Here is a 26457-nt window from a genome sequence, read left to right as displayed (position 1 = left end):
CACGTGTAACTGCACACACACACAGGACAACGGAGGCACGTGTAACCGCACACACACAGGAGAACGGAGGCGACTGTAACCGCACACACACAGGACAACGAGGCACGTGTAACTGCACACACAGGACAACGAGGCACCTATAACTGCACACACACAAAGGACAAGGAGGTGCGTGTAACCGCGCACACACAGGACAACAGAGGCACGTGTAACCGCACACACACAGGACAACGGAGGCACGTGTAACCGCGCACACACAGGACAACGGAGGCACGTGTAACCGCACACACACAGGACAACGGAGGCACGTATAACCGCACACACACAGGACAACGGAGGCACGTGTAACCGCACACACACAGGACAACGGAGGCACGTGTAACCGCACAGTCTGTGGTCAGCTGAAGAGCTGTAATCGTATTTTATGCAGGAAATGTGTCCCTAGAACATGAACATATCAGCAAACACACTAAAAACGAATCACATCTTCAGTACAGTGTCCTTACTTACAACGCTGAAACCTGGAATGTAAAAGTGATAATATGCTGACCTGGACCCATCCCACATTAATGTATTGGTAATAACAGCATAATAAGATCACCTAGTAAATAAATGCAGGTTATGGGAACTCTGCAATGAGAACTGGTCTCACATAACATTATGGCAGCGTGACAGGAGACGCCCTGATAAATGGAGATTGCTCGGATGTATATGTAGAATTATTTTCCTCAGAGGTTAGATATACAGGACTAATATGGTCCTGGGCAGGGGAAGGGAGTCCCGGAGGGGGAAACCCCCACAATGCCAGGAATTTGGAATCAGTGATCTCATGGGTAGAATATGTATAGAAGGTACAGTGCTCGCTGCCCGGGCTGCGTTGTGGCCTGGTCAGAGCTGTACCCCGACACTCCATTGTCCACCATGATACGGTGTCAGTACTGTGCTATGTACACACGGAGATAAAGTCTCTCAGTCACGGAGGGAAGACTTTCGCATGGGACAGACGTTCACACAAATATGGCGTCATGATGAGTACCTATCAGCAAAGGTAGCTCTTCATATTATTACAGTACTATTTCATTCTACTTTGTGTATGAAATACAGGGGAGTTAACACAATGCAAATCTTAAGGCAAACCAAATGCAAACTGCACTAAGTAACAGAACAAGGAGGGAATATGGCTGACGCAGCCTTAAAAGGGTCAGCATTTTAAACCGGTTACATGCTGTGCAATCGCTGCGGTTATTACTTCATAACGCATCCCATAATGGTACACGGAAAATGGAGGCGTAGATCCACATCATGCAGCTGAGATACTGCAAACGTACAGGGATCTCTGCCAGTGTACCTCGCAGCTACCACCAACTAAGGCGGCCATTTTGTGTCAGGAGTTAATATTCAGCCTAATCGATCCACTCCGAATATAGGAGATCATGGAAGAGGCATGATGCGGACATCACGGTCAGTGGTTCCTAGTGCACGGCCTGCATCCTTATGAAATGGGTTTCAGTCCATTTACCGGTAATATACACTGTATACAGTCCCCAGACTGTGTCTGGTTATAATCTGAGGAAATCTCGGTCAATGGTCCAATGTCGCAGATTACTCATTACTTGGCACTTTTGTCCCGACTGTCGGGAAGTTTAAAAGGCACCAGCGCACTAGCGTCGGGTGATGGGCAAGGTCTTTTTAGGGAAAAGAAGGAAGGTTGAGGCACAAAAGCTAAATCCAACCACTGGGCAATTGGCACACCCAACATGGCATGTCCATAGCTTCAACAGGGCGAGTTCATATCCCCTTTTGGTTTATGAATCAGTGATCTAGACTAGAACCAATGTCGAGAGGTACCCCAAAATGAACGTGATGCCAATAGCGTTCTATACATGCCTTCCAATGGGATATATTTTTATAAAATTCATTGTGTGTGGCTGGACTCATTAATATTACAAATGGATGGATTACGTTACACGTCCCTGAAGAAGGCAAAGAAGCCGCTACGCGTTGGACACAGAAAACTACATTTCCCAGTATACCCTTGACTTCCGGTTCCGCTTCAAACACACATGGCTCACCATTCTCAGGGTCACTGAACATCTGCACGGAGGGCGTAACAAGGCACGCACAGTGACCAGCACCATCCGGACCAGTCTCCTGCAGTGAGATTTGAGCCACCAAACGGCGGAGGAGGACCACGTGACCTCACGGGAGTGTGGGACTCGGCTGTCCCGCCATTGTTGGTGATCCAGGCAGCCCAGAGAAGGTGACTTTGTCCATCCATCGGAGACACATAGCGGAGAGGAAGACGAGAATCAGGACCCGTTGTCTGTCCCGAGGGTACGGGATGTGCCCTTCCAGAGCGCAACACCTGTAACTTTATTATCAACCGTTCGTGCAGGACTTTTAGTCTTTCTCCGGTTAGGAGCAAGTGGATATTATTTGACTAATTTTTCCTTTACACATAGGGTACAGTACCCACACCCAGGTCTGTCTCACATCACCTCCAATCAGGAACCTGAACTGTTACTACCCCCCTATTCATCTCCCCCTGCACCCCACATTTATTCTTTTTTACCCATTTGTAGTTTCATTAGGGATAAGGAATAAATGTGACTATCCTGAGAACCTACATAGATTTTTTGAACAATTACTCTGCTACTAGCTTCATTATCATAGGAATTAGGGGTATATATACTTATTAATCTCCACGCACGAACAGTTCAAGCGCAGGTACTCACTAATCAAATTCACTTCATTAATATTACAAGCTTACACCCAATTTAAAGAAGGAATGCAATTATCGGCGATGTGCGGTAACACTGTGCAGCTGCGAGCATCACTGAGCATTACCGTACCGCGACACTGTTCATTTTCTAGCACACCTCTGCTTAGTGCAATATTGGCGACTGCGACGTGCCAGCATTCCGACCACAGCTGACTGAACTGTCCGCTAAGGAAAGAATTCAATGGTTTCTTGCGCGAACCACTTATGGCGGGTTTCTGTTCTCATCCTCCTGAGGTGCCAGCAGAAATCCACAGAAAGTAGGGCTTCTGGGCACCTTAACTGCAGTTCACCCGGCTTTTTGGCACCTTAACTGGCACTTGGCATGGGAGAAGCCACTTTACACGGCTAATCCAGTCCAATTTGGGTGCAAGAACGTGACCATTGCGGTGCTCTCGTCACTTTGAATGGGAACTACGGGCGGCCAAAAAACAACTGATTCGCAGCTGAAGAGTATCATTTAAAATCTAATACTTGTGTCCATTGTATAATAACGGCTAGCGGACTCTCTGTCTATACAAAGGAATAATGTGTGGGAATGCAAAGAACGTACGTCATGTAAACTTAATGTGCCATTGGCTGGCCGCCCAGCAGGGTTCAGGCCGGCACCTGACTCAGCAGCAGCCAGCTAACAGAAGGCAGGGTGGGCTCGGATGATGCTGGCCAGCTGGGTTGGAGATGGTCTTATCTTCTGTATGGACGGTGAAAATGGAACAGTGCCAACAAGGAATACAATCAGCTCCAGCGTGCGGACTCTTCCCACAGCTGGGATTATCTAGTCAGTGCCTGTAAATGCAGATATGGGAGTATAATAGTATAATTATCACAGGGCCATGATCCCTTCTCCTAAACCAGCTTGGTTTTATTGTGGCCAATCTATGGGGTCACTGCCAAGTACAGCGAATGTCTCCCCCTTTCCTCTGCATGTTTATAAATGCCCCCAATGGGCTGACACTGTAGCTCAATACACAGAGGGCATATGAGAGGTTTCCCAAATACCCCAATACTTCCTGCAAGTTTCCAAAGTGCCCACTGCCAGCTGTGGTCGTCATTTTATACTCTATACCCAGACAGCAGTTATTTGTTTTTCTTATTTTACATTTACAGACTGAAAGAGAGCCCAGTATCTGAGTGCAATGCAGCAGATGGAGTGTGATGCTAAAAGGGACAGGTGGAGTGTGATGCAGTGTGCCGCTATACAGTATGTGACAGGCAGAGTGTGATGTAGTGATGCTGTTATACAGTATGTGACAGGCAGAGTATGATGTAGTGATGCTGCTATACAGTATGTGACAGGCAGAGTGTGATGTAGTGATGCTGCTATACAGTATGTGACAGGCGGAGTGTAATGCAGTGATGCTGCTATACAGTATGTGACAGGCGGAGTGTAATGCAGTGATGCTGCTATACAGTATGTGACAGGCAGAGTGTGATGTAGTGATGCCGCTAAACAGTATGTGTGACAGGCAGAGTGTGATGTAGTGATGCTGTTATACAGTATGTGTGACAGGCAGAGTGTGATGCAGTGATGCTGCTATACAGTATGTGACAGGCAGAGTGTGATGCAGTGATGCCGCTATACAGTATGTGTGACAGGCAGAGTGTGATGCAGTGATGCCGTTATACAGTATGTGTGACAGGCAGAGTGTGATGTAGTGATGCTGCTATACAGTATGTGACAGGCAGAGTGTGATGTAGTGATGCTGCTATATAGTATGTGACAGGCAGAGTGTGATGTAGTGATGCTGCTATACAGTATGTGACAGGCAGAGTGTGATGTAGTGATGCTGCTATATAGTATGTGACAGGCAGAGTGTGATGTAGTGATGCTGCTATACAGTATGTGACAGGCAGAGTGTGATGTAGTGATGCTGCTATACAGTATGTGTGACAGGCAGAGTGTGATGTAGTGATGCTGCTATACAGTATGTGACAGGCAGAGTGTGATGTAGTGATGCTGCTATACAGTATGTGACAGGCGGAGTGTAATGCAGTGATGCTTACAGTATGTGACAGGCGGAGTGTGATGCAGTGATGCTGCTATACAGTATGTGACAGGCAGAGTGTGATGTAGTGATGCTGCTATACAGTATGTGACAGGCAGAGTGTGATGTAGTGATGCTGCTATACAGTATGTGACAGGCAGAGTGTGATGCAGTGATGCTGCTATACAGTATGTGTGACAGGCAGAGTATGATGTAGTGATGCTGCTATACAGTATGTGACAGGCAGAGTGTGATGTAGTGATGCTGCTATACGGTATGTGACAGGCAGAGTGTGATGTAGTGATGCCGCTAAACAGTATGTGTGACAGGCAGAGTGTGATGTAGTGATGCTGTTATACAGTATGTGTGACAGGCAGAGTGTGATGCAGTGATGCCGCTATACGGTATGTGACAGGCAGAGTGTGATGCAGTGATGCCGCTATACAGTATGTGTGACAGGCAGAGTGTGATGTAGTGATGCTGTTATACAGTATGTGTGACAGGCAGAGTGTGATGTAGTGATGCTGCTATACAGTATGTGACAGGCAGAGTGTGATGTAGTGATGCTGCTATACAGTATGTGTGACAGGCAGAGTGTGATGTAGTGATGCTGCTATACAGTATGTGACAGGCAGAGTGTGATGTAGTGATGCTGCTATACAGTATGTGACAGGCGGAGTGTAATGCAGTGATGCTGCTATACAGTATGTGACAGGCGGAGTGTAATGCAGTGATGCTGCTATACAGTATGTGACAGGCGGAGTGTAATGCAGTGATGCTGCTATACAGTATGTGACAGGCAGAGTGTGATGCAGTGATGCTGCTATACAGTATGTGACAGGCAGAGTGTGATGTAGTGATGCTGCTATACAGTATGTGACAGGCAGAGTGTGATGTAGTGATGCTGCTATACAGTATGTGTGACAGGCAGTGTGATGTAGTGATGCTGCTATACAGTATGTGACAGGCAGAGTGTGATGTAGTGATGCTGCTATACAGTATGTGACAGGCAGAGTGTAATGCAGTGATGCTTACAGTATGTGACAGGCGGAGTGTGATGCAGTGATGCTGCTATACAGTATGTGACAGGCGGAGTGTGATGCAGTGATGCTGCTATACAGTATGTGACAGGCAGAGTGTGATGCAGTGATGCTGCTATACAGTATGTGACAGGCAGAGTGTTATGTAGTGATGCTGCTATACAGTATGTGACAGGCAGAGTGTGATGCAGTGATGCTGCTATACAGTATGTGTGACAGGCAGAGTGTGATGCAGTGATGCTGCTATACAGTATGTGACAGGCAGAGTGTGATGTAGTGATGCTGCTATACAGTATGTGACAGGCAGAGTGTGATGTAGTGATGCTGCTATACAGTATGTGACAGGCAGAGTGTGATGTAGTGATGCTGCTATATAGTATGTGACAGGCAGAGTGTGATGTAGTGATGCTGCTATACAGTATGTGTGACAGGCAGAGTGTGATGTAGTGATGCTGCTATACAGTATGTGTGACAGGCAGAGTGTGATGTAGTGATGCTGCTATACAGTATGTGACAGGCAGAGTGTGATGTAGTGATGCTGCTATACAGTATGTGACAGGCAGAGTGTGATGTAGTGATGCTGCTATACAGTATGTGACAGGCGGAATGTAATGTAGTGTGATGCTTACAGTATGTGACAGGCGGAGTGTGATGCTATACAGTATGTGACAGGCAGAGTGTGATGTAGTGATGCTGCTATACAGTATGTGACAGGCAGAGTGTGATGTAGTGATGCTGCTATATAGTATGTGACAGGCAGAGTGTGATGTAGTGATGCTGCTATACAGTATGTGTGACAGGCAGAGTGTGATGTAGTAATGCTGCTATATAGTATGTGACAGGCAGAGTATGATGTAGTGATGCTGCTATACAGTATGTGTGACAGGCAGAGTGTGATGTAGTGATGCTGCTATACAGTATGTGACAGGCGGAGTGTAATGTAGTGTGATGCTATATAGTATGTGACAGGCGGAGTGTAATGTAGTGTGATGCTTACAGTATGTGACAGGCGGAGTGTGATGCAGTGTGCTGCTATATAGTATGTGACAGGTGGAGTGTAATGTAGTGTGATGCTGCTATACAGTATGTGACAGGCGGAGTGTGATGCAGTGTGCTGCTATATAGTATGTGACAGGCGGAGTGTATTGTAGTGATGCTGCTATACATTATGTGACAGGCAGAGTGTGATGTAGTGATGCTGCTATACAGTATGTGACAGGCGGAGTGTAATGTAGTGTGATGCTATATAGTGTGTGACAGGCGGAGTGTAATGTAGTGTGATGCTTACAGTATGTGACAGGCGGAGTGTGATGCAGTGTGCTGCTATATAGTATGTGACAGGCGGAGTGTAATGTAGTGTGATGCTGCTATACAGTATGTGACAGGCGGAGTGTGATGCAGTGTGCTGCTATATAGTATGTGACAGGCGGAGTGTATTGTAGTGATGCTGCTATACATTATCTGACAGGCGGAGTGTAATGTAGTGTGATGCTATATAGTATGTGACAGGCGGAGTGTAATGTAGTGTGATGCTATATAGTATGTGACAGGCGGAGTGTAATGTAGTGTGATGCTATATAGTATGTGACAGGCGGAGTGTAATGTAGTGTGATGCTTACAGTATGTGACAGACGGAGTGTGATGCAGTGTGCTGCTATTTGCGGCCGATGGAGAGTGTTCCAATGATGTCTGCAGCAGGAGGAGAGTTAGTTGTAGAGTTTGTCAAAATAATTTGACTATTAGTGTCTTAGTGCATACAGTGTGCACCTGCTGTTTATGTTTCCTGCATGGCACTACAAGTCTCAGCATAGTAGTACCTTTTATTATGTTTAAATTCAGGGTATACAGTCCAAACCCCCCTCCCCCTCCCCTTTACTATATATTTGTGACCATAGTGTACACTGAAGGATGAGATGCCTTCTGAAAAGTATTAGCACCCCAACCAATCGCTCTTAGGTTGTTTCAATCAAAATATGTCGCAGTCTATATCTTCGTCTGGATACACACTTAGCGACCCGCCAGTGCGACGCCCAAATGCTGCCGATGAACGATATATCGGGCAGTCGGTACACACTGCACGATCCGGTGAACTACCACCCGATATATTGATCACTGGCACCATTGACTTGCTGGCATGCAGGCCGATGGGGGAACCCCAATGAATGCCCTGCGGCAGCGTGCATTGTGGGTACACACTAATCAATGCGCACAATATGTTGGCCCGATCCGCGGGATCAGACAACAATTCATCTAGTGTGTACCCAGCTTTAGAATGGGCACTATTATGGTAAGTCCTAGATAAATTGATAGGACCCATCTGATGGGGATCACCTTCCTGTAGTAGATGGTCACGCATTTTTGGGCAAACATGTGCTAAGAACCTCATTTATTCTCCATGTTAATTGTAGAGAGTTTATCAAAATGATTTTGACTATAAGCATTCTTAGTGCTTACAGTGTGTGCCTGCTGTTTCTGTTTCCTGCATAGTACTACAAGTCTCAGCATGGTAGCACCTCTAATTAGGTTTACAATTAGAGAGTACAGGCCAGCTCCCCCCCACACCTATTCCACATTTATTTATCTGCATAAATAATATTACAATTATATAGGAGTAGAAATAGCCATCTCCAAAGCCTGTAAGTGACACATCCAGGGGGCACATTACCAGTTGTGAAGTGTTGCAGGGTAGCCTGGCACAATATAACGCTAATAACAGTAATTACCATGGAGCTGCTCTGTGTGTCTCCTCCCTGCCCTGATTCCCGCTGTTCTCTCACCTTCCAGATATGCAGCATGAACAGGCCAAGGTGCAAGGATCACTGGGTCTGCACAGCTCTCAAACACCGGCAGGGAAGTAACTAAGGGAAGTGTACAAATTCAGTGCCCCCCCCCCCCTCCACACACCATAAAAATAAAACCACCACCAGTGTAATAAGGAAAATATACTACTGTATGACCGAACATAAATGAGAGATGTAGCACAATATTGTAACATGGTCACATTAACAGACAAATAATTGCACAGTACAGTTATTACCTAATAATAACACCGCGGGTATCTGGTCTTCTGGCAATGAGAGCATTGGCATCAGCAGGAAGACTACCTGCAGCAAGGCAAACTAAGGGCCTACCGTGGCGCAGGGGGCGGCGAGAAGAGGCTCTGTATTTGGGCGTCAGGCAGCCAGTGAGAGCTGTGAGGGATGGGCCCGTGCATCACTCCAGTTTTCACAGCCCATGAGGAAAACAGGATTATATATTCATATATAACACACACACACACACACACACACACACACACACACACACACACACACTTAAAGCAGCAATCATTTCAAAAGCAAGTCCAGGTTGGTTTGGTGTGTGAAATCATTGCTGCTTTAAATCTACAGGCTAAATTGCCAGAATAGTGTCAGTTCCTGCAACTCACAGGCTATTACATAAGGGACTATACTACCAGTCAAAAGTTTTAAACCCCCCATTTTTGCAGTTTTTATTGAAATTTAATCAATTCAATTGTTTTTTTTATATTGCGGTAATTAATTGACACCCAAGTTGTAATTCAATTGTTTCGGGCGCCCATCAATTATTGCGCTCTTCGTAGTGTAATTAGACCGGGTTAAGCCACGTAAAACAGCTAAACTGGTCTCATGTCCAGGTTAGGGTGCCCAAAACCAGGATTTATCGCACATTCCTGTTCACCTCCTCGAGAAGGCCAGCACCAGCGAGAACAATTAAATGACCCCCATTAAGTCCAGTATATAACCTGAAATGGTACAAAGGTAACGGTAATCTGCAAGTGTTAAGGAAAAAAAAAAAACAGTTCAGGTCAGAAAAAAAAAACGTGAAAAATTAGATTTTCGGTTATATCTTAAATCTTTTGGTTCATCGCGCAGGGTTTTTGTCGGTGAAAGGTGGATTCCTCAGCGTGTGGGGTTTATTTACCAACTGCTACTTTCTGGCATGTTTAAGCTCGATATTTAAAAGGGCAATGCATTTAATATCAAAATACAGAGTGTTCTGCCATTAAAAACATTGTCCTTATATATTTTGGGCTCAAAACGTGCTGGGAATCTGCGGCTTGTAAAGAAAAAACCGCGACGCCAACTGTCTAATATGGAGGCGGAGAAGGAAATGGGATGGTTTGGGCTCACTTGTTGGATCCCAAGTCAGTGACTTGCACAGAGTGACTGGCATCCTGAACCAAAGAGGCGACCACAGCATTTTGCAGCCTCATTCAAAACCCTCTGGTCTATGCCTAGTTGGTCAAGGGTCCTACAGCAAAGACAATGACCCAAAACCTGCCCCCAGGCTATGCCACAACTACCTTTCAGGAAAAGAACAAGATGGCAGGCTTCAAATCCTGGTATGGACACACAGACCTACACCACCCAGGGGAGCTGAGATGGGGACTGGTTACTTATATACCGAGGCCTGGGTAGCGTGCGGTGCCGATTCCCAATGCCGGGCATAGTATTCACCATTGTTTTTATTCTGGAGACTTCCAGATCTAACCACAGCCCTTCACTCCCGGCCCCTCGCATGTCTCAAACCGGACAGAAGGGTGAAAGCAGAGCGATTTCCAAGTGCAGCACATCTGTGGTAAAGTCTGCAGCAGTGCTGGGGAGAGCGTTCTTTGCAATATGCGATTTCTGTTGTAGAAAGATGCTACGCGTGTGTCCTGCCGTTATAGGAGCCATGCGCGGCTGCTCTTAAGAGTCAACATTTACATTCAATTTCGTTAAACAAAATGGATTCTAAGATTTATTTTTTTCATCTCTCATTGTTTACTTGTTTTATGCAAGTTTTACAAATAGGAGGAGTGGAAAGTATGGCGCACCGCCGCCACAGCCCTGATTCTACGTATGTACCAGGGACAGAACTATGGGAGACAATGGAGACGCCAACCGCCAGGCTCCAGCACTCCTCCATTGCTCCCAATATATTCACCCCACTTAGGGCTGTAACTATGTACCCGGAGTGTACCGTTACAGCCACCCAATACATGGCACCAAGGGCGTTTCTAGAGAGGAGGGGGCCCGTGTGCAGTCTCCGTGTGCCCCCCTCCTCTCCGCCCAGTGGCCGGCAGAGCACTGAGCTGTGCGCGGCCAGCACCGGAGTTACAGACTGGGCACACTCTAGTGACCAGAGTCTATAATGAATTCACAGGTCACCGGGAAAATGGCCGCGGCGGCCATTTTCCCTGTACTGTGCATGCGCAAACGACGGGAAAATGGCCGCGGCGGCCATTATCCAGTTGTTTTACAGCAGCGGACCCCTGCGCCGACGTGGGACTCCGGAGAGGTAAGTAATATTATGGGTGCAGGGTGTGCGGTGCGGGGGCCCCCCCTGGACCCAGGGGCCAGTGTTCCCCGCACCCATTATAGATACGCCCCTGAGAATCCACCATACACTAGTGTAGAGCTCAGTGTCAGACCATCAGCTGCTGCCTCTGGTATGTACATCTACATACATTTCCCGCTAGAATGGAGGTATGTATCAATTCAAGGGGACTGTTCCCCCATCATGCGATTGGTATTATCATCCCGATTTGAAGGAGGTATTTATCGGTTACCCCCTGTGGAGACATGTACCTCCATTGCATGTAGGAGGGGGAGGATGTAGTGTGTTTAGAAGTCCTAAACACACTACTGGGGGGCGTGTCCACACCCACCGGGGGCGTGTCCACACCCACCGGGGGCGTGTCCACACCCACCGGGGGCGTGTCCACACCCACCGGGGGCGTGTCCACACCCACCGGGGGCGTGTCCACACCCACCGGGGGCGTGTCCACACCCACCGGGGGCGTGTCCACACCCACCGGGGGCGTGTCCACACCCACCGGGGGCGTGTCCACACCCTCTATGATGCTGTCGGCGTGCCATAGCAACGCCCCAATGTTACAAGTCATTTATGAATTTTGGGATGTAATTATATACTGTTACGGTAAATATATAAGGACAATAGAAGTCACCAAAGACCTACAAGACAATTTAAAGGTTGGAGGAAGCAGGTAGCAGAAAGGTCACCGAAATATGGAGGTTTCCTCTACTAGCCAGAATAATTTACACTATCAAAGTGCATTCATTTCTAGAATAGTTTTCAGAATAATAACAGTTTATTTAGGGCGCCGCAAACCTCTGCAGCGTGTACGATGGGGAAATCTAGCACAGAATAATCAAAAGATAAGAATACAGACCAAGCAACAAACAAAATGCAGAACAGCCAAGAAGCATAAATGTAATGATACCATAAAGTGTAACGATAATACAGAAGATATAACAGACATGGTACAGAACATGCAGGAATCATAAAACAAGAGATATGGTAAGAACTTACCTTTGTTATCTCTGTTTCTACGAAGTCCATAGGGTCCACAGGGTTGACCTTGGGGGTATAGGTTGGGAACCAAATCCGGGCACCACGCAGTTAAAGCTTTCAGCTCCCAGGATGCACTGGGTCCACTCTCCCTATAACCCCGCCCCCAAGCCAGAGGCTCCTCAATTTGTAAGTAACCAAAGGCCGGAGGAGGAAAGAAAGAGACAAGACTGGAGCACTCAATAACCATACTCACAGAGGAGATGGGAAACCGGTGACCAGTAACACAGCCCATATGAAGCCAGGTGCGTCAGGGCGGGTGCCCTGTGGACCTTATGGACTTCGTAGAAACAGAGATAACAAAAGGTAAGTTCTTACCATATCTCTTGTTTTCTACTTCAGGTTTTATAGGGGGTCCACAGGGTTGACCTTGGGGATGTCCCAAAGCAGTCCTTATAAGGGTGGGGACGCTCCTGTGCTGAGAGGAGAACCCGTCGCCCAAAGGAAGTATCCTGAGAGGCAAATGAAACCAATGCATAGAACCTTAAAAAAAAGGTGTGGACAGAAGACCACGAGGCCACCTAGCAAGGCAGAACAGCCGAGGCGCCACAGCCCGAGTAGAATAAGTATCAACCATAACAGAAAGGCCTAACCTATTTGTAGGCCCCTGAGATAGTCATACAAAGTCATCTAGCCAATGTCAATTTATTGGCCGGCCATCTTTTCCTGTGAAATCCAAAGACCACAACTAAGGAGTCTGATTTCGTGAAGGAATCCGGAGAGGCCGGACCCCAGTCAAGGAGGCCACACCAGCCGAGAGGACTGGTGACTGAAATGTCAGTAGTATAAGTTCCGATAATATGGAACTTAAAAACCACAGGGCGAGTGTAACTCACAACCCTGACAATTGGGGGGGCGGGTGAGAGAGAGCGAGCGCGACGAGAGAGAGAGCGCGAGCGAGACGAGAGAGAGAGCGCGAGCGAGACGAGAGAGAGAGCGCGAGCGAGACGAGCGAGCGAGACACGAGAGAGCGAGCGAGACACGAGAGAGCGAGCGAGACACGAGAGAGCGAGCGAGACACGAGAGAGCGAGCGAGACACGAGAGAGCGAGCGAGAGCCACGAGAGAGCGAGCGAGAGCCACGAGAGAGAGAGAGAGAGCCACGAGAGAGAGAGAGAGAGCCACGAGAGAGAGAGAGAGAGCCACGAGAGAGAGAGAGAGAGCCACGAGAGAGAGAGAGAGAGCCACGAGAGAGAGAGACGAGAGAGCCACGAGAGAGAGCGAGAGACGAGAGAGCCACGAGAGACGAGAGAGCGAGAGACGAGAGAGAGCGAGAGACGAGAGAGAGCGAGAGACGAGAGAGAGCGAGAGACGAGAGAGAGCGAGAGACGAGAGAGAGCGAGAGACGAGAGAGAGCGAGAGACGAGAGAGAGCGAGAGACGAGAGAGAGCGAGAGACGAGAGAGAGCGAGAGACGAGAGAGAGCGAGAGACGAGAGAGAGCGAGAGACGAGAGAGAGCGAGACACGAGAGAGAGACATGAGAGCAAGAGACACGAGAGAGAGAGAGAGCGCGCGCCACGAGAGAGCGCCACAAGAGAGAGCGAGAGACACGAGAGCGAGAGACACGAGAGCGAGAGACACGAGAGCGAGAGACACGAGAGCGAGAGACACGAGAGCGAGAGACACGAGAGAGAGAGAGCGCCACGAGAGAGAGAGAGCGAGACACGAGAGAGAGAGCGCGAGCGCGACGAGAGAGAGAGCGCGAGCGAGACGAGAGAGAGAGCGAGCGAGACACGAGAGAGCGAGCGAGACACGAGAGAGCGAGCGAGACACGAGAGAGCGAGCGAGACACGAGAGAGCGAGCGAGACACGAGAGAGCGAGCGAGACACGAGAGAGAGAGAGAGAGAGAGAGAGCCACGAGAGAGAGAGAGCCACGAGAGAGAGAGAGAGAGCCACGAGAGAGAGAGAGAGAGAGCCACGAGAGAGAGAGAGAGAGAGCCACGAGAGAGAGAGAGAGAGAGAGCCACGAGAGAGAGAGAGAGAGAGAGCCACGAGAGAGAGAGAGAGAGCCACGAGAGAGAGAGAGAGAGAGAGAGAGAGCCACGAGAGAGAGAGAGAGAGCCACGAGAGAGAGAGAGAGAGCCACGAGAGAGAGAGAGAGAGCCACGAGAGAGACGAGAGAGAGCCACGAGAGACGAGAGAGAGCCACGAGAGACGAGAGAGAGCGAGAGACGAGAGAGAGCGAGAGACGAGAGAGAGCGAGAGACGAGAGAGAGCGAGAGACGAGAGAGAGCGAGAGACGAGAGAGAGCGAGAGACGAGAGAGAGCGAGACACGAGAGAGAGACATGAGAGCAAGAGACACGAGAGAGAGAGAGAGCGCGCGCCACGAGAGAGCGCCACAAGAGAGAGCGAGAGACACGAGAGCGAGAGACACGAGAGCGAGAGACACGAGAGCGAGAGACACGAGAGAGAGAGAGCGCCACGAGAGAGAGAGAGCGAGACACGAGAGAGAGAGAGCGACAGAGCGCGAGCGAGAGAGAGAGAGCCACGAGAGAGAGAGAGAGAGCCACGAGAGAGAGAGCCACGAGAGAGAGAGCGCGCCACGAGAGAGACACACACACACACTAAGCAATAGACCAAGTAATGACCATCACAGCCAGTGGTTCAACTGAAAGTCCCAGGAGGGCACGAAGAACCACCACTAAATCCCAAGGAGCCCCTAGGGGGGAGAAAGGGAGTCATAATCCAGAAAACACCCTGAAGGATGAACCGGATACCAGAGAGTGGAGCAAATACATATCCGAACCACACTGACCACTGTCAGGAAGGTCAGACGGAGGGTGAGACCCAAGCCAGCTGGAAGGAATGCCAGAATTTCTGGAAATCCTAAACACCGGAGGATCGAAGCGACAGGTATGATATTATAAGAATTATGTATGCCACAGTTTGTGGTAGATCCCAACAAAAGCTGGTCTTTGTGCTCTTAAACATCTCAATGATGACAGAGCCAGGGAAGCCTTACGACCATAGTAGGGACGCAGCCAAAGACTAACGATCCAGGTCCAGGGCAAAACAAGGACCCTGAGACAAAAGGTCCGGATAGTGAAGCAGCAGGAACGGAGTATCGATGGGGAGACTCCGAAAATCTAAGTACACGCAATGTCTGGGGAAATAAGGAGCCACCAGCAAGACCACACCTCCATCTCGATTGAAAATCTTCCGAAGACCTCGAGGAAGAAGGGAGACCGGAGGAAACCGGTACACAAAGTGGAAGGACCACTTTACTGACAATACATCACCGAAGGTTGCTTCAGTACCTCAAGAGCTCGACTCTAACACCGACAGTGTGTGATAAAGTCAGTAGGCCATGAGGGTCCCCTCTGGGAGGCCCCCTCTGCTCACTAGGAGTTGAAACCTCTCTTAGAGAAGAGACCAGTCCCCGGGATGCACGTCGTGACGGCTGAGGAAGTCTACTTCCCAGTGGAGAACTCCTGGAATGAACACTGCAGAGATGGCCGGTAGGAGACCCTCGGAATATGTCAGAATGTATGACACTCCCGTCATAGCTACACCACGACCAGTGTTTCCTAGATATAAGCCACTGTTGTGACATTGTCGGACTGAACCGTTTCAGGTTCACCATGAAGCCTGTGTTAGGCCATAGTGAGGGCCCAAAACAGCTTGAAGTTAATTGGCAGGGCGGAAGCAACAGACATCCAACAACCCTGAAAGGGGTGCAGACCGGTCACTGCACCTCAGAGACTGCCGTCCGTAGTAAGGATTACCCTAGATGAGATGGCTATAACCACCCAGATAGAGACAAACATCTCCAGAGAGAACATCTCTAAACAGTGATCCAATGGAGAAAAACCGTTTCATCTGGAGAGGATCAGTCTTTGCAAAGGCCTGGAATGGAACTGAGCATATATCACCCTTCTGAAGGTAGATACCCTGGATTCCAGAACCCACATGACAGAGTGTATAGACACTTGTCAACTGTGGAGACATCTGCGTGCTCATAGTTAAAGAGTGGAGATATTGTCTGATGTTAGAAAAGATTCCCCGATTCTGGGAATCCAGCAGGGCTCCCAGATTAATTATAGCCTGTGAGGAATTCAGGGAGGACTTTTTCCCAGTTGTTTAAACCCTTCATGCTAGTGAAGGGAAGCAATGGATAGCTGGAAATGCCTTCAAAGAATCCTGGTTATCCTGTAAAAAACAGGAGGTCGCCTGTATACAGGAGCAGTCGGATACCATTAACAGGTGGACTGTCATAAAAGCCACAAACGTCTTACCCAAACGTCCATGGTGACTTGACACCAGCACTGGACGAACTGAGAAAGTCGGAATCTCACTCTGGGAACCCCCAGATGAAGACCTGTCCCGTCAGGCGTCTGGATGACCAGGTCTGCTCGGTACCGGGTATGGCGGCCCTTGTGGAGACCGACAGCCTAGGAAAAGACTGGCCTTTAGGCTGTCCCTGAGGACAAAAGACTCAACAGATGTAGTCCGAGGCCTCGTAGTGGGAGTAGCTGAAGGCGGAAATTTGCCGAGTGAAACTGCCAACGTTGCTACAATCTTGTCAAGGTCAGGACCAAACAAGATCTCCCCAAAATAGTCCATTTTAAGGCCTACCATGGAGATTACCTCTGCCGTCCATGAGCACAGCCATAGGGTATGGTGGCGGATACCGTCGCAGCCAAAACCCTGAAGGAGGAGGAGACCGGCATCCAACGTGCAGTGACCGGCTCCAACATATGAAACTGCATTTTTAAATGTGAGCGACAAAATGCGTCTGATACCCAGAAGCTTTTTTTTTTTTTTTTTTAAAGAGAGAAAAGCTCTACAAATGCAGCGGCCCAGCACTCAATAGCATTAGCCACCCCTGCAAAAGCTATATGGTTGGATGGGCAACAGCCCCTGAAAACGTGTAAATTGATTTCAGGTAACGTCACCACCTACGGTTCCGTAGAAACCGTCCGGGCAAGGATGGAAGGCGTAGTAATGCTCTTAATCAGACAAAGAGCAAGAGGATCCACCCCAGGAGGTGATTCCTATTATTTGCAATGACCCTCAGGGAATGGGAAACATGAGGCCCAACGCTCTTGTGATACCTCTTATCCGCCCATTGCCCGATCTCCGCCATGTGATTCACCCGCTGGTCAGAGAGGGGGAAAACAGCCAAAGACATTTTAATTGCTTAAACTGAGGGTGATTTGATTTTAGGTGCAGGTTCAACATCCTCTATAACCAGGATGGACATGACCACCAGCACCAAGGCAGGGATAAAACATACATGATTTAGGCCCCCCCTCGTGTGAAGGAGTCCGACACCTCACCCAGTGCACCCTTGGCTGACGATCTATGTTAGAAAGCAGTGCAAACTGGGCAGTAACCACCGGGCGTTTATTACGCCATTTTGTGTACCGTAGAAACGGCATCCACTCAGGGTGGCTGTTGTGGTAGTTCCTGCCAGGGAAATGACAGACTGTTACCTGAGGAAATTTAAAAAACCCCGGTAGGGAGCGGTAGTCTGTTTCACAGGGGTAATTGCAAGAACTGCGAGAGAACCCTAACTGCGAGAGAACCCTGAGAGGGAAGGGTAGCATGCTGAAGCAACCCAAAGTGGGTTGCAAGTAAGGGGGCCGCCAGGCGATCCGCAAGGGAGGTCAGTGTCCAGAGAAACAAACTGCCCCAGGGGGATTCTGTAAGGAGCCCGGCACCTCATACATAACCCTTTCCGAGACAAATCCTCCGCATTCGCACCTGCAACCATGACAGGCAGGATAGCAAGAATGGGTGCAGTATCGTGCTAACACGCCATCGTGGAAATTCAAGCAGCGCTATACTGGTACTGACTAACGCTAAGATTAGCTGCAGGTACCCATTATCAGCGTATGCAACACACAGTTCCATCTAAAATATGGCAACGTGCAGCACGCAACAGTATGTGACAAAACCTCACAAATATTGACAAGTATATATATGTGAGGTCTCAGAACCACCCCAGGTACAGCTGTATTAGGGCAGATAAAGAAAAGGGATAGATATACACTGACAGGTGAGAGAAAAAGCAGACAGTCAGCACTAGCATAAGTCACATACAATGCAGATATAGAGATAGATAGATAGATAGATAGATAGATAGATAGATAGATAGATAGATAGATAGATAGATAGATAGATAGATAGATAGATAGATAGATAGATAGATAGATAGATAGATAGATAGATCAGGCTAAAGGCCGCACTCACATAATAAAATTTGCAAAATATCCTGGGGTGTCACCCATGACGTCCAAATAGAAAGTCCAAAAATATAGAAAAAAATAAGGGGCACTCACCAGATTAGCACATAAAGTAACAAAAAGTTTATTCCTCACATATTGAGCAGACGGATAAAACAATGTGGTCTCGACGTTTCGGTCCCATTAGAACCATTTTCAAGAGGCACAACCGTACATCATGCACATCAGGAAATCAATCCCTGCAGATCCCGTGTATACTGAACATCCCCCCCACCCGGTCACTAAATACCCCAGGTAATCAGCAAAAGAGCGCCAACATCCCATCAACATTAAACCACCATCAATGTAAATCACATCGCACCCCATAGCGTCCACACGTGTAGCAGGGCACAAACACACCCTCTCCTTCCGGTGTGTGATGCACGGACCAGCGGGCAGAGCGTAGCAGTGCTTCCGGTGTGTGATGCACGGACCAGCGGGGAGAGCGTAGCAGTGCTTCCGGTGTGTGATGCACGGACCAGCGGGGAGAGCGTAGCAGTGCTTCCGGTGTGTGATGCACGGACCAGCGGGGAGAGCGTAGCAGTGCTTCCGGTATGTGATGCACGGAACAGCGGGCAGAGCGTAGCAGTGCTTCCGGTGAAGTGGAACGCACACGTCACCAGCAACTGTCAGACAACAGCACAGTTCGGAGGGATTTCACCCTCCGCCGCGCGATACCATCATTTACATCCGCCCGGCGGCCATAACCATGGCAACCCGGTTGTAAGAATGTGTATATAGTCACCATAGCAACACATAAAGACATATAGCCGGATCAAGGAAAATATCCAATCATATACTATTTATGATCCATAATTAGGAGCAGAACCACTAAGCTGCTCCAAAGTAGAAGTGCAATTCCACTGATCACCTGGGGCACCCAGCAACCATGTCAGAGAGAACTTATTATAAATCCCCTAATCAGTATCACATATTAATAAACTAATTATATATTAGCAAAAGACCTAAACACTAATCACAAAATTATATAACCAAAGCCAATTAAATATAAGCAAAAACAAATAACAAACAAACATATTTTTATATAATAATATATATGAGAGTGTATTTAAGCAAAAAATAATTAAGCAAAAATAAAATAAAAAAATCAAATAAAAAATAAGAATATAGAGCTATAACACCACTGTCAAAAGTATTGGCAATGTTTAAGGCATATCATGCTAGCGTAAAAATATGTCTAGCGGATTGCCCTCATTAAGGCCGTTAGGCGATATAGTCCCGAGGCGAAAGATCCATCTTGCTTCAAGTTTTTTCAGCATGAGGGCACGATCGCCACCACGTTTAGGGGGCGGCACCCAATCAATGATATGGCATCTTAAGGAAGTAAGCTGGTGTCCAAAAGATAAAAAATGTTGACCTACTGGTTTATCCGTCATACCACTTGACAAGGCCTGGCGTATTGATGTACGGTGATTTGCCATTCTTTCCCGCCCTCATGCTTATTTTTTATTTTATTTTTGCTTAATTATTTATACATACATACATACATACATACATATATATATACATAAGCATGACGTAATATACTGCACAATGTCGCTACATTCAACTGCCCAGAGTCAGTGTCTGGGAAGGCTACAGCGCTGTGTACACTGACCTGATGGCCAGGTACGCAGGGGGACTGGACCAACTGCCATCCTGAGAGATTTCTGCTGCACCACAGAGATAAAATGGCCGCTGGAGACCTCAGAAGAAGCGTGGCCCGCGGAGGAAGCAGCTCAGCGACGCCAAACTATAGATACTGAAAGGCGCGCTGAGCTGAGGGGAGGAGCCGCTACAACAGGGAAGGCTGCCTCCCCTGGCCGGCTATTAACCCCCCCGGGACGCCGGCTCCCAGCGCCGATCGTTAAGTCCCTGGTGGGCTAGTGGACACACGGGGTATGCCTCCATGGAGGGGGAGCCCGCCGCCACTGCCAGCGCCTCCGGTCTGTCCCCAGAGACCGGAGGCATAGGACTGCATATTAAATGTGTGGATCACCGCAAGCGGTGACCCGCAACCTTACCTGCTCCCCGTCGATCCGGCAGCAGTCCTGGGCGCCCGCAGAGTCCGGCTAGTACAGACTCCGGGGTCCCGCTGAGATCCCCAGATCTGTACTGGCGTCTCAGCACTGGCGGGGTGACGGAGCGGCAGCTTGGACGTCCTATGGACAGTCCGACGCTGCCGCTCTGAAGAGTCTAAAAGTAAAATCAAAAACGTTTAAACTCATAAAATAAAAGTAAGCTTAGGGGCTGCTAATCAGCCCCCCTGCGATAACGGTGACCTGACTCCGGTTGGGCACCAACTTAAACTGAGGAGCCTCTGGCTTGGGGGCGGGGTTATAGGGAGAACGGACCCAGTGCATCCTGGGAGCTGAAAGCTTTAACTGCGTGGTGCCCGGATTTGGTTCCCAACCTATACCCCCAAGGTCAACCCTGTGGACCCCCTATGGACCCTGAAGTAGAAATACAATGATACCATAAAGTATAACGATAATACAGAAGATATAACAGACATGGTACAGAACAGGCAGGAAGCATAAATACAATAATACCATAAAGTGTAACTATAATACAGAACATATAACAGACATGGTACAGAACAGGCAGGAAGTATAAATACAATAACACCATAAAGTATAACAATAATACAGAAGATATAACAGACATGGTACAGAACAGGCAGGAAGTAGAGTACAGGTGGACAAGGTGCTAATAAGTTATAGAAGTATATTATTAGGGTGCAACCCATCCGTGTTAGCGTACAGTACACAATATATCCGTACAGGTCATTACTCACAGTCCCTTTGTTCTGGCAGCCTATACAGTATTTATACTCAATGTTATTCTTCATTTCTCGCCTCCTGTGTATTTTACATTGACAGATACTTTATCATTCATAGTTTCACTTCTCACCATATAATGTACCAGAACTGGACACGCTGCGCTAGTTATACACAGATTAGTGTCGGGGGCTGCGATTGGATTACTGTCATAAAACACAACGCATCAGAAACAAGAGATGGTCCAGCTGGGAGTCACAGGGGAGTCGGAGGGCCAGAGAACCTGGGCCAGGGGGAGGCAGGGAGTCCGGGGCAGTGAGATGAAGATACTCGTCACAGGGGACAGCGGCTGTGAACTTTGCAGAATGATGGACAGAGACAGTACAAGCTGAGAGGTACACAAATAAAGGTGGTGCACAGAGAGGTAAGTACTAGTACTACACAGAGAGAGGGGTACACAGAGAGGCAAGTACTAGTACTACACAGAGAGAGAGAGGTGCACAGAGAGGCCAGTACTAGTACTACACAGAGAGAGGGGTACACAGAGAGGCAAGTACTAGTACTACACAGAGAGAGGGGTACACAGAGAGGCAAGTACTAGTACTACACAGAGAGAGGGGTACACAGAGAGGCAAGTACTAGTACTACACAGAGAGAGGGGTACACAGAGAGGCCAGTACTAGTACTACACAGAGAGAGGGGTACACAGAGTGGTAAGTACTAGTACTACACAGAGAGAGGGGTACACAGAGAGGCAAGTACTAGTACTACACAGAGAGAGAGAGCGGTACACAGAGAGGCAAGTACTAGTACTACACAGAGAGAGAGAGGTACACAGAGAGACAAGTACTAGTACTACACAGAGAGAGGGGTACACAGAGAGGCCAGTACTAGTACTACACAGAGAGAGAGAGCGGTACACAGAGAGGCAAGTACTAGTACTACACAGAGAGAGAGAGCGGTACACAGAGAGGCAAGTACTAGTACTACACAGAGAGAGAGCGGTACACAGAGAGACAAGTACTAGTACTACACAGAGAGAGAGCGGTACACAGAGAGGCAAGTACTAGTACTACACAGAGAGAGAGGTACACAGAGAGGCAAGTACTAGTACTACACAGAGAGAGAGGTACACAGAGAGGCAAGTACTAGTACTACACAGAGAGAGAGGTACACAGAGAGGCAAGTACTAGTACTACACAGAGAGAGAGGTACACAGAGAGGCAAGTACTAGTACTACACAGAGAGAGGGGTACACAGAGAGGCAAGTACTAGTACTACACAGAGAGAGGGGTACACAGAGAGGCCAGTACTAGTACTACACAGAGAGAGGGGTACACAGAGAGGCCAGTACTAGTACTACACAGAGAGAGGTACACAGAGAGGCAAGTACTAGTACTACACAGAGAGAGAGGTACACAGAGAGGCAAGTACTAGTACTACACAGAGAGAGGGGTACACAGAGAGGCAAGTACTAGTACTACACAGAGAGAGGGGTACACAGAGAGGCAAGTACTAGTACTACACAGAGAGAGGGGTACACAGAGAGGCAAGTACTAGTACTACACAGAGAGAGGGGTACACAGAGAGGCAAGTACTAGTACTACACAGAGAGAGGGGTACACAGAGAGGCCAGTACTAGTACTACACAGAGAGCGGTACACAGAGAGGCCAGTACTAGTACTACACAGAGAGCGGTACACAGAGAGGCAAGTACTAGTACTACACAGAGAGAGAGCGGTACACAGAGAGGCAAGTACTAGTACTACACAGAGAGAGAGCGGTACACAGAGAGGCAAGTACTAGTACTACACAGAGAGAGAGCGGTACACAGAGAGGCAAGTACTAGTACTACACAGAGAGAGAGGTACACAGAGAGGCAAGTACTAGTACTACACAGAGAGAGAGGTACACAGAGAGGCAAGTACTAGTACTACACAGAGAGAGAGGTACACAGAGAGGCAAGTACTAGTACTACACAGAGAGAGAGAGGTACACAGAGAGGCAAGTACTAGTACTACACAGAGAGCGGTACACAGAGAGGCAAGTACTAGTACTACACAGAGAGAGGGGTACACAGAGAGGCAAGTACTAGTACTACACAGAGAGAGGGGTACACAGAGAGGCAAGTACTAGTACTACACAGAGAGAGGGGTACACAGAGAGGCAAGTACTAGTACTACACAGAGAGAGAGGTACACAGAGAGGCAAGTACTAGTACTACACAGAGAGAGAGGTACACAGAGAGGCAAGTACTAGTACTACACAGAGAGAGAGGTACACAGAGAGGTAAGTACTAGTACTACACAGAGAGGTACACAGAGAGGCAAGTACTAGTACTACACAGAGAGAGAGGTACACAGAGAGGCAAGTACTAGTACTACACAGAGAGAGGGGTACACAGAGAGGCAAGTACTAGTACTACACAGAGAGAGGGGTACACAGAGAGGCAAGTACTAGTACTACACAGAGAGAGGGGTACACAGAGAGGCCAGTACTAGTACTACACAGAGAGAGAGGTACACAGAGAGGCAAGTACTAGTACTACACAGAGAGAGAGGTACACAGAGAGGCAAGTACTAGTACTACACAGAGAGAGAGGTACACAGAGAGGCAAGTACTAGTACTACACAGAGAGAGGAGGTACACAGAGAGGCAAGTACTAGTACTACACAGAGAGAGGGGTACACAGAGAGGCAAGTACTAGTACTACACAGAGAGAGGGGTACACAGAGAGGCAAGTACTAGTACTACACAGAGAGAGGTACACAGAGAGGCAAGTACTAGTACTACACAGAGAGAGGGGTACACAGAGAGGCAAGTACTAGTACTACACAGAGAGAGAGGTACACAGAGAGGCAAGTACTAGTACTACACAGAGAGAGGTACACAGAGAGGCAAGTACTAGTACTACACAGAGAGAGGTACACAGAGAGGCAAGTACTAGTACTACACAGAGAGAGGTACACAGAGAGGCAAGTACTAGTACTACACAGAGAGAGAGGTACACAGAGAGGTAAGTACTAGTACTACACAGAGAGAGGTACACAGAGAGGTAAGTACTAGTACTATACATAGAGAGAGGTACACAGAGAGGCAAGTACTAGTACTACACAGAGAGAGGTACACAGAGAGGCAAGTACTAGTACTACACAGAGAGAGAGGTACACAGAGTGGTAAGTACTAGTACTACACAGAGAGAGAGGTACACAGAGAGGCAAGTACTAGTACTACACAGAGAGAGAGGTACACAGAGAGGCAAGTACTAGTACTACACAGAGAGGTAAGTACTAGTACTACACAGAGAGAGAGGTACACAGAGAGGTAAGTACTAGTACTACACAGAGAGAGAGGTACACAGAGAGGCAAGTACTAGTACTACAGAGAGAGAGGTACACAGAGAGGCCAGTACTAGTACTACACAGAGAGAGAGGTACACAGAGAGGCAAGTACTAGTACTACACAGAGAGAGGTACACAGAGAGGCCAGTACTAGTACTACACAGAGAGAGAGAGGTACACAGAGAGGCAAGTACTAGTACTACACAGAGAGAGAGGGGTACACAGAGTGGTAAGTACTAGTACTACACAGAGAGAGAGGTACACAGAGTGGTAAGTACTAGTACTACACAGAGAGAGAGGTACACAGAGAGGTAAGTACTAGTACTACACATAGAGAGAGGTACACAGAGTGGTAAGTACTAGTACTACACAGAGAGAGCGGTACACAGAGTGGTAAGTACTAGCCACAAAGAGGGGTACTAGGCACAGAGAGGTAAGTACTAGGCACAGAGAGAGGTAAGTACTAGCCACATAGGTAGGGGGTGCACAGAGTAAATACTAGACACAAAAAAGGGATACATAGAGGTAATTACTAGGCATATGGGGGAGGGGTACACAGAGAGATAAGTACTAGGTACATAGATCCCTTAGTACCACTCCTCTATGTACCTAGTACTTAGCTCTCTGTGTACCACTCCTCTATTTACTAAGCAGTGTTAGGAGACAGAGTGAAAAGTGAAAAGGTGCCAGCCAATCAGCTCCCAACTGTCATTTTTCAAACCCAGCCTGTGAGATGACAGTTGGGAGCTGATTGGTTGGCACCTTATCACTTTTCACTCTGTCTCCTAACACTGCTTAGTAAATAGACCCCACAGAGAGGTAGGTACTATACACAGAGAGGTAGGTACTATACACAGAGGAGGGATACACAGAGGTAAGTACTAGGCACATACAGGAGGGGTACATAGAGAGGTAAATACTAGGCACAGAGAGGTAAGTACAGTACTAGACACAGACTTTTAAGCTGGCCTCACACTAGACCAACTTGCATCTAACAAGCCAACTAGTTGATTGGTTAGAATGAAAATCTGGTAACGTATGGGAGTAAATGATCAGCAATTTGCTCCTAAATGCTAGAAAACATGAAAATGACGTCAGACAAGTTTGTTAAATGTTTGATCTAAACAATTTGTTCAAACAGTTTTTGTCCATTTTCCGGCGTTTGTGAGCAAATTGCTGATTGTCATTTACTCCCATTCCTTACCAGATTTTCATTCCAACCAATCAACTAGTTGGCTGGTTGGACAGATAATCTTTAGATGTGTGGCCAGCTTTAGGCTCGTTATACTTGTAATATTGCAATTACAGTATATATACCATTTGCTTTACCGCTTTAAAATTAGTGGCAGGATCCATTATTTGAAGTCAGCACAGTCCTTGTAGTGATAGGGTAAATATATCCTGTAACGCTAGGTTTCCTCATAGCAGACCCTCCCATCAGGTACAGAATGCTCTGCTCTTGGACTTACTACTTAATTGATGATTGCAGCCACCTGTGGTGAAACACCCGTCTCATCTATTACCTGGCTCATCACAGGTGTCTGCAATCATTAGGTGGGAAGTCCAGGAGCAGAGCATTGTGTACCGGGTGGAAGGGGTCATGTTGGAGGATAGGTCATAGTGAGCACAATGTACAGTAGCCGCCACCCCATGAAGCCAGCAAGGACCATTACACCAGCAATGTACAGTAATTACCTAGCATCATGTCACTGCTCTGCAGCATACCACCAGTGCTCCGCAGCATACCACCTGTGCTCTGCAGCATGTGCCAGCGCTCCGCAGCATACCACCACTGCTCTGCAACATGTGCCAGTGCTCCGCAGCATACCACCAGTGCTCCACAGCATACCACCACTGCTCCGCAGCGTGTGCCAGTGCTCCGCAGCATACCACCACTGCTCTGCAGCATGTGCCAGTGCTCCGCAGCAT

General features: G+C 48.0%; 1 protein-coding gene across 3 annotated transcripts in view; it reads right to left on the bottom strand.

Annotated features, from left to right (window-relative positions):
- RHPN1 (rhophilin Rho GTPase binding protein 1) overlaps window positions 1–26457 on the bottom strand; it is a 130845-nt gene that overhangs the window by 93071 nt on the left and 11317 nt on the right. Inside the window, exon 1 of one of the 3 annotated variants that reach the window (XM_088475221.1) lies at window positions 25846–25935. The exons of 1 other annotated variant lie outside the window; for it this stretch is intronic. In XM_088475221.1, coding sequence (XP_088331347.1) covers window positions 25846–25884 — 39 coding nt within the window. In that variant the 5' untranslated portion in view covers window positions 25885–25935. Of the gene's footprint in view, window positions 1–25845; window positions 25936–26457 lie in introns of those variants that run through there. One more of the 3 variants, XM_088475222.1, reaches the window with a different exon arrangement.

Source organism: Taudactylus pleione, unplaced genomic scaffold (assembly GCF_031769625.1).
Source record: "Taudactylus pleione unplaced genomic scaffold, aTauple2 ptg000168l, whole genome shotgun sequence".
In the NCBI taxonomy this organism is placed as follows: Eukaryota; Metazoa; Chordata; class Amphibia; order Anura; family Myobatrachidae; genus Taudactylus; species Taudactylus pleione.
The sequence above is the reverse complement of the archived record's forward strand: the minus strand, read 5'-3'. Positions and strand labels throughout refer to the sequence as shown.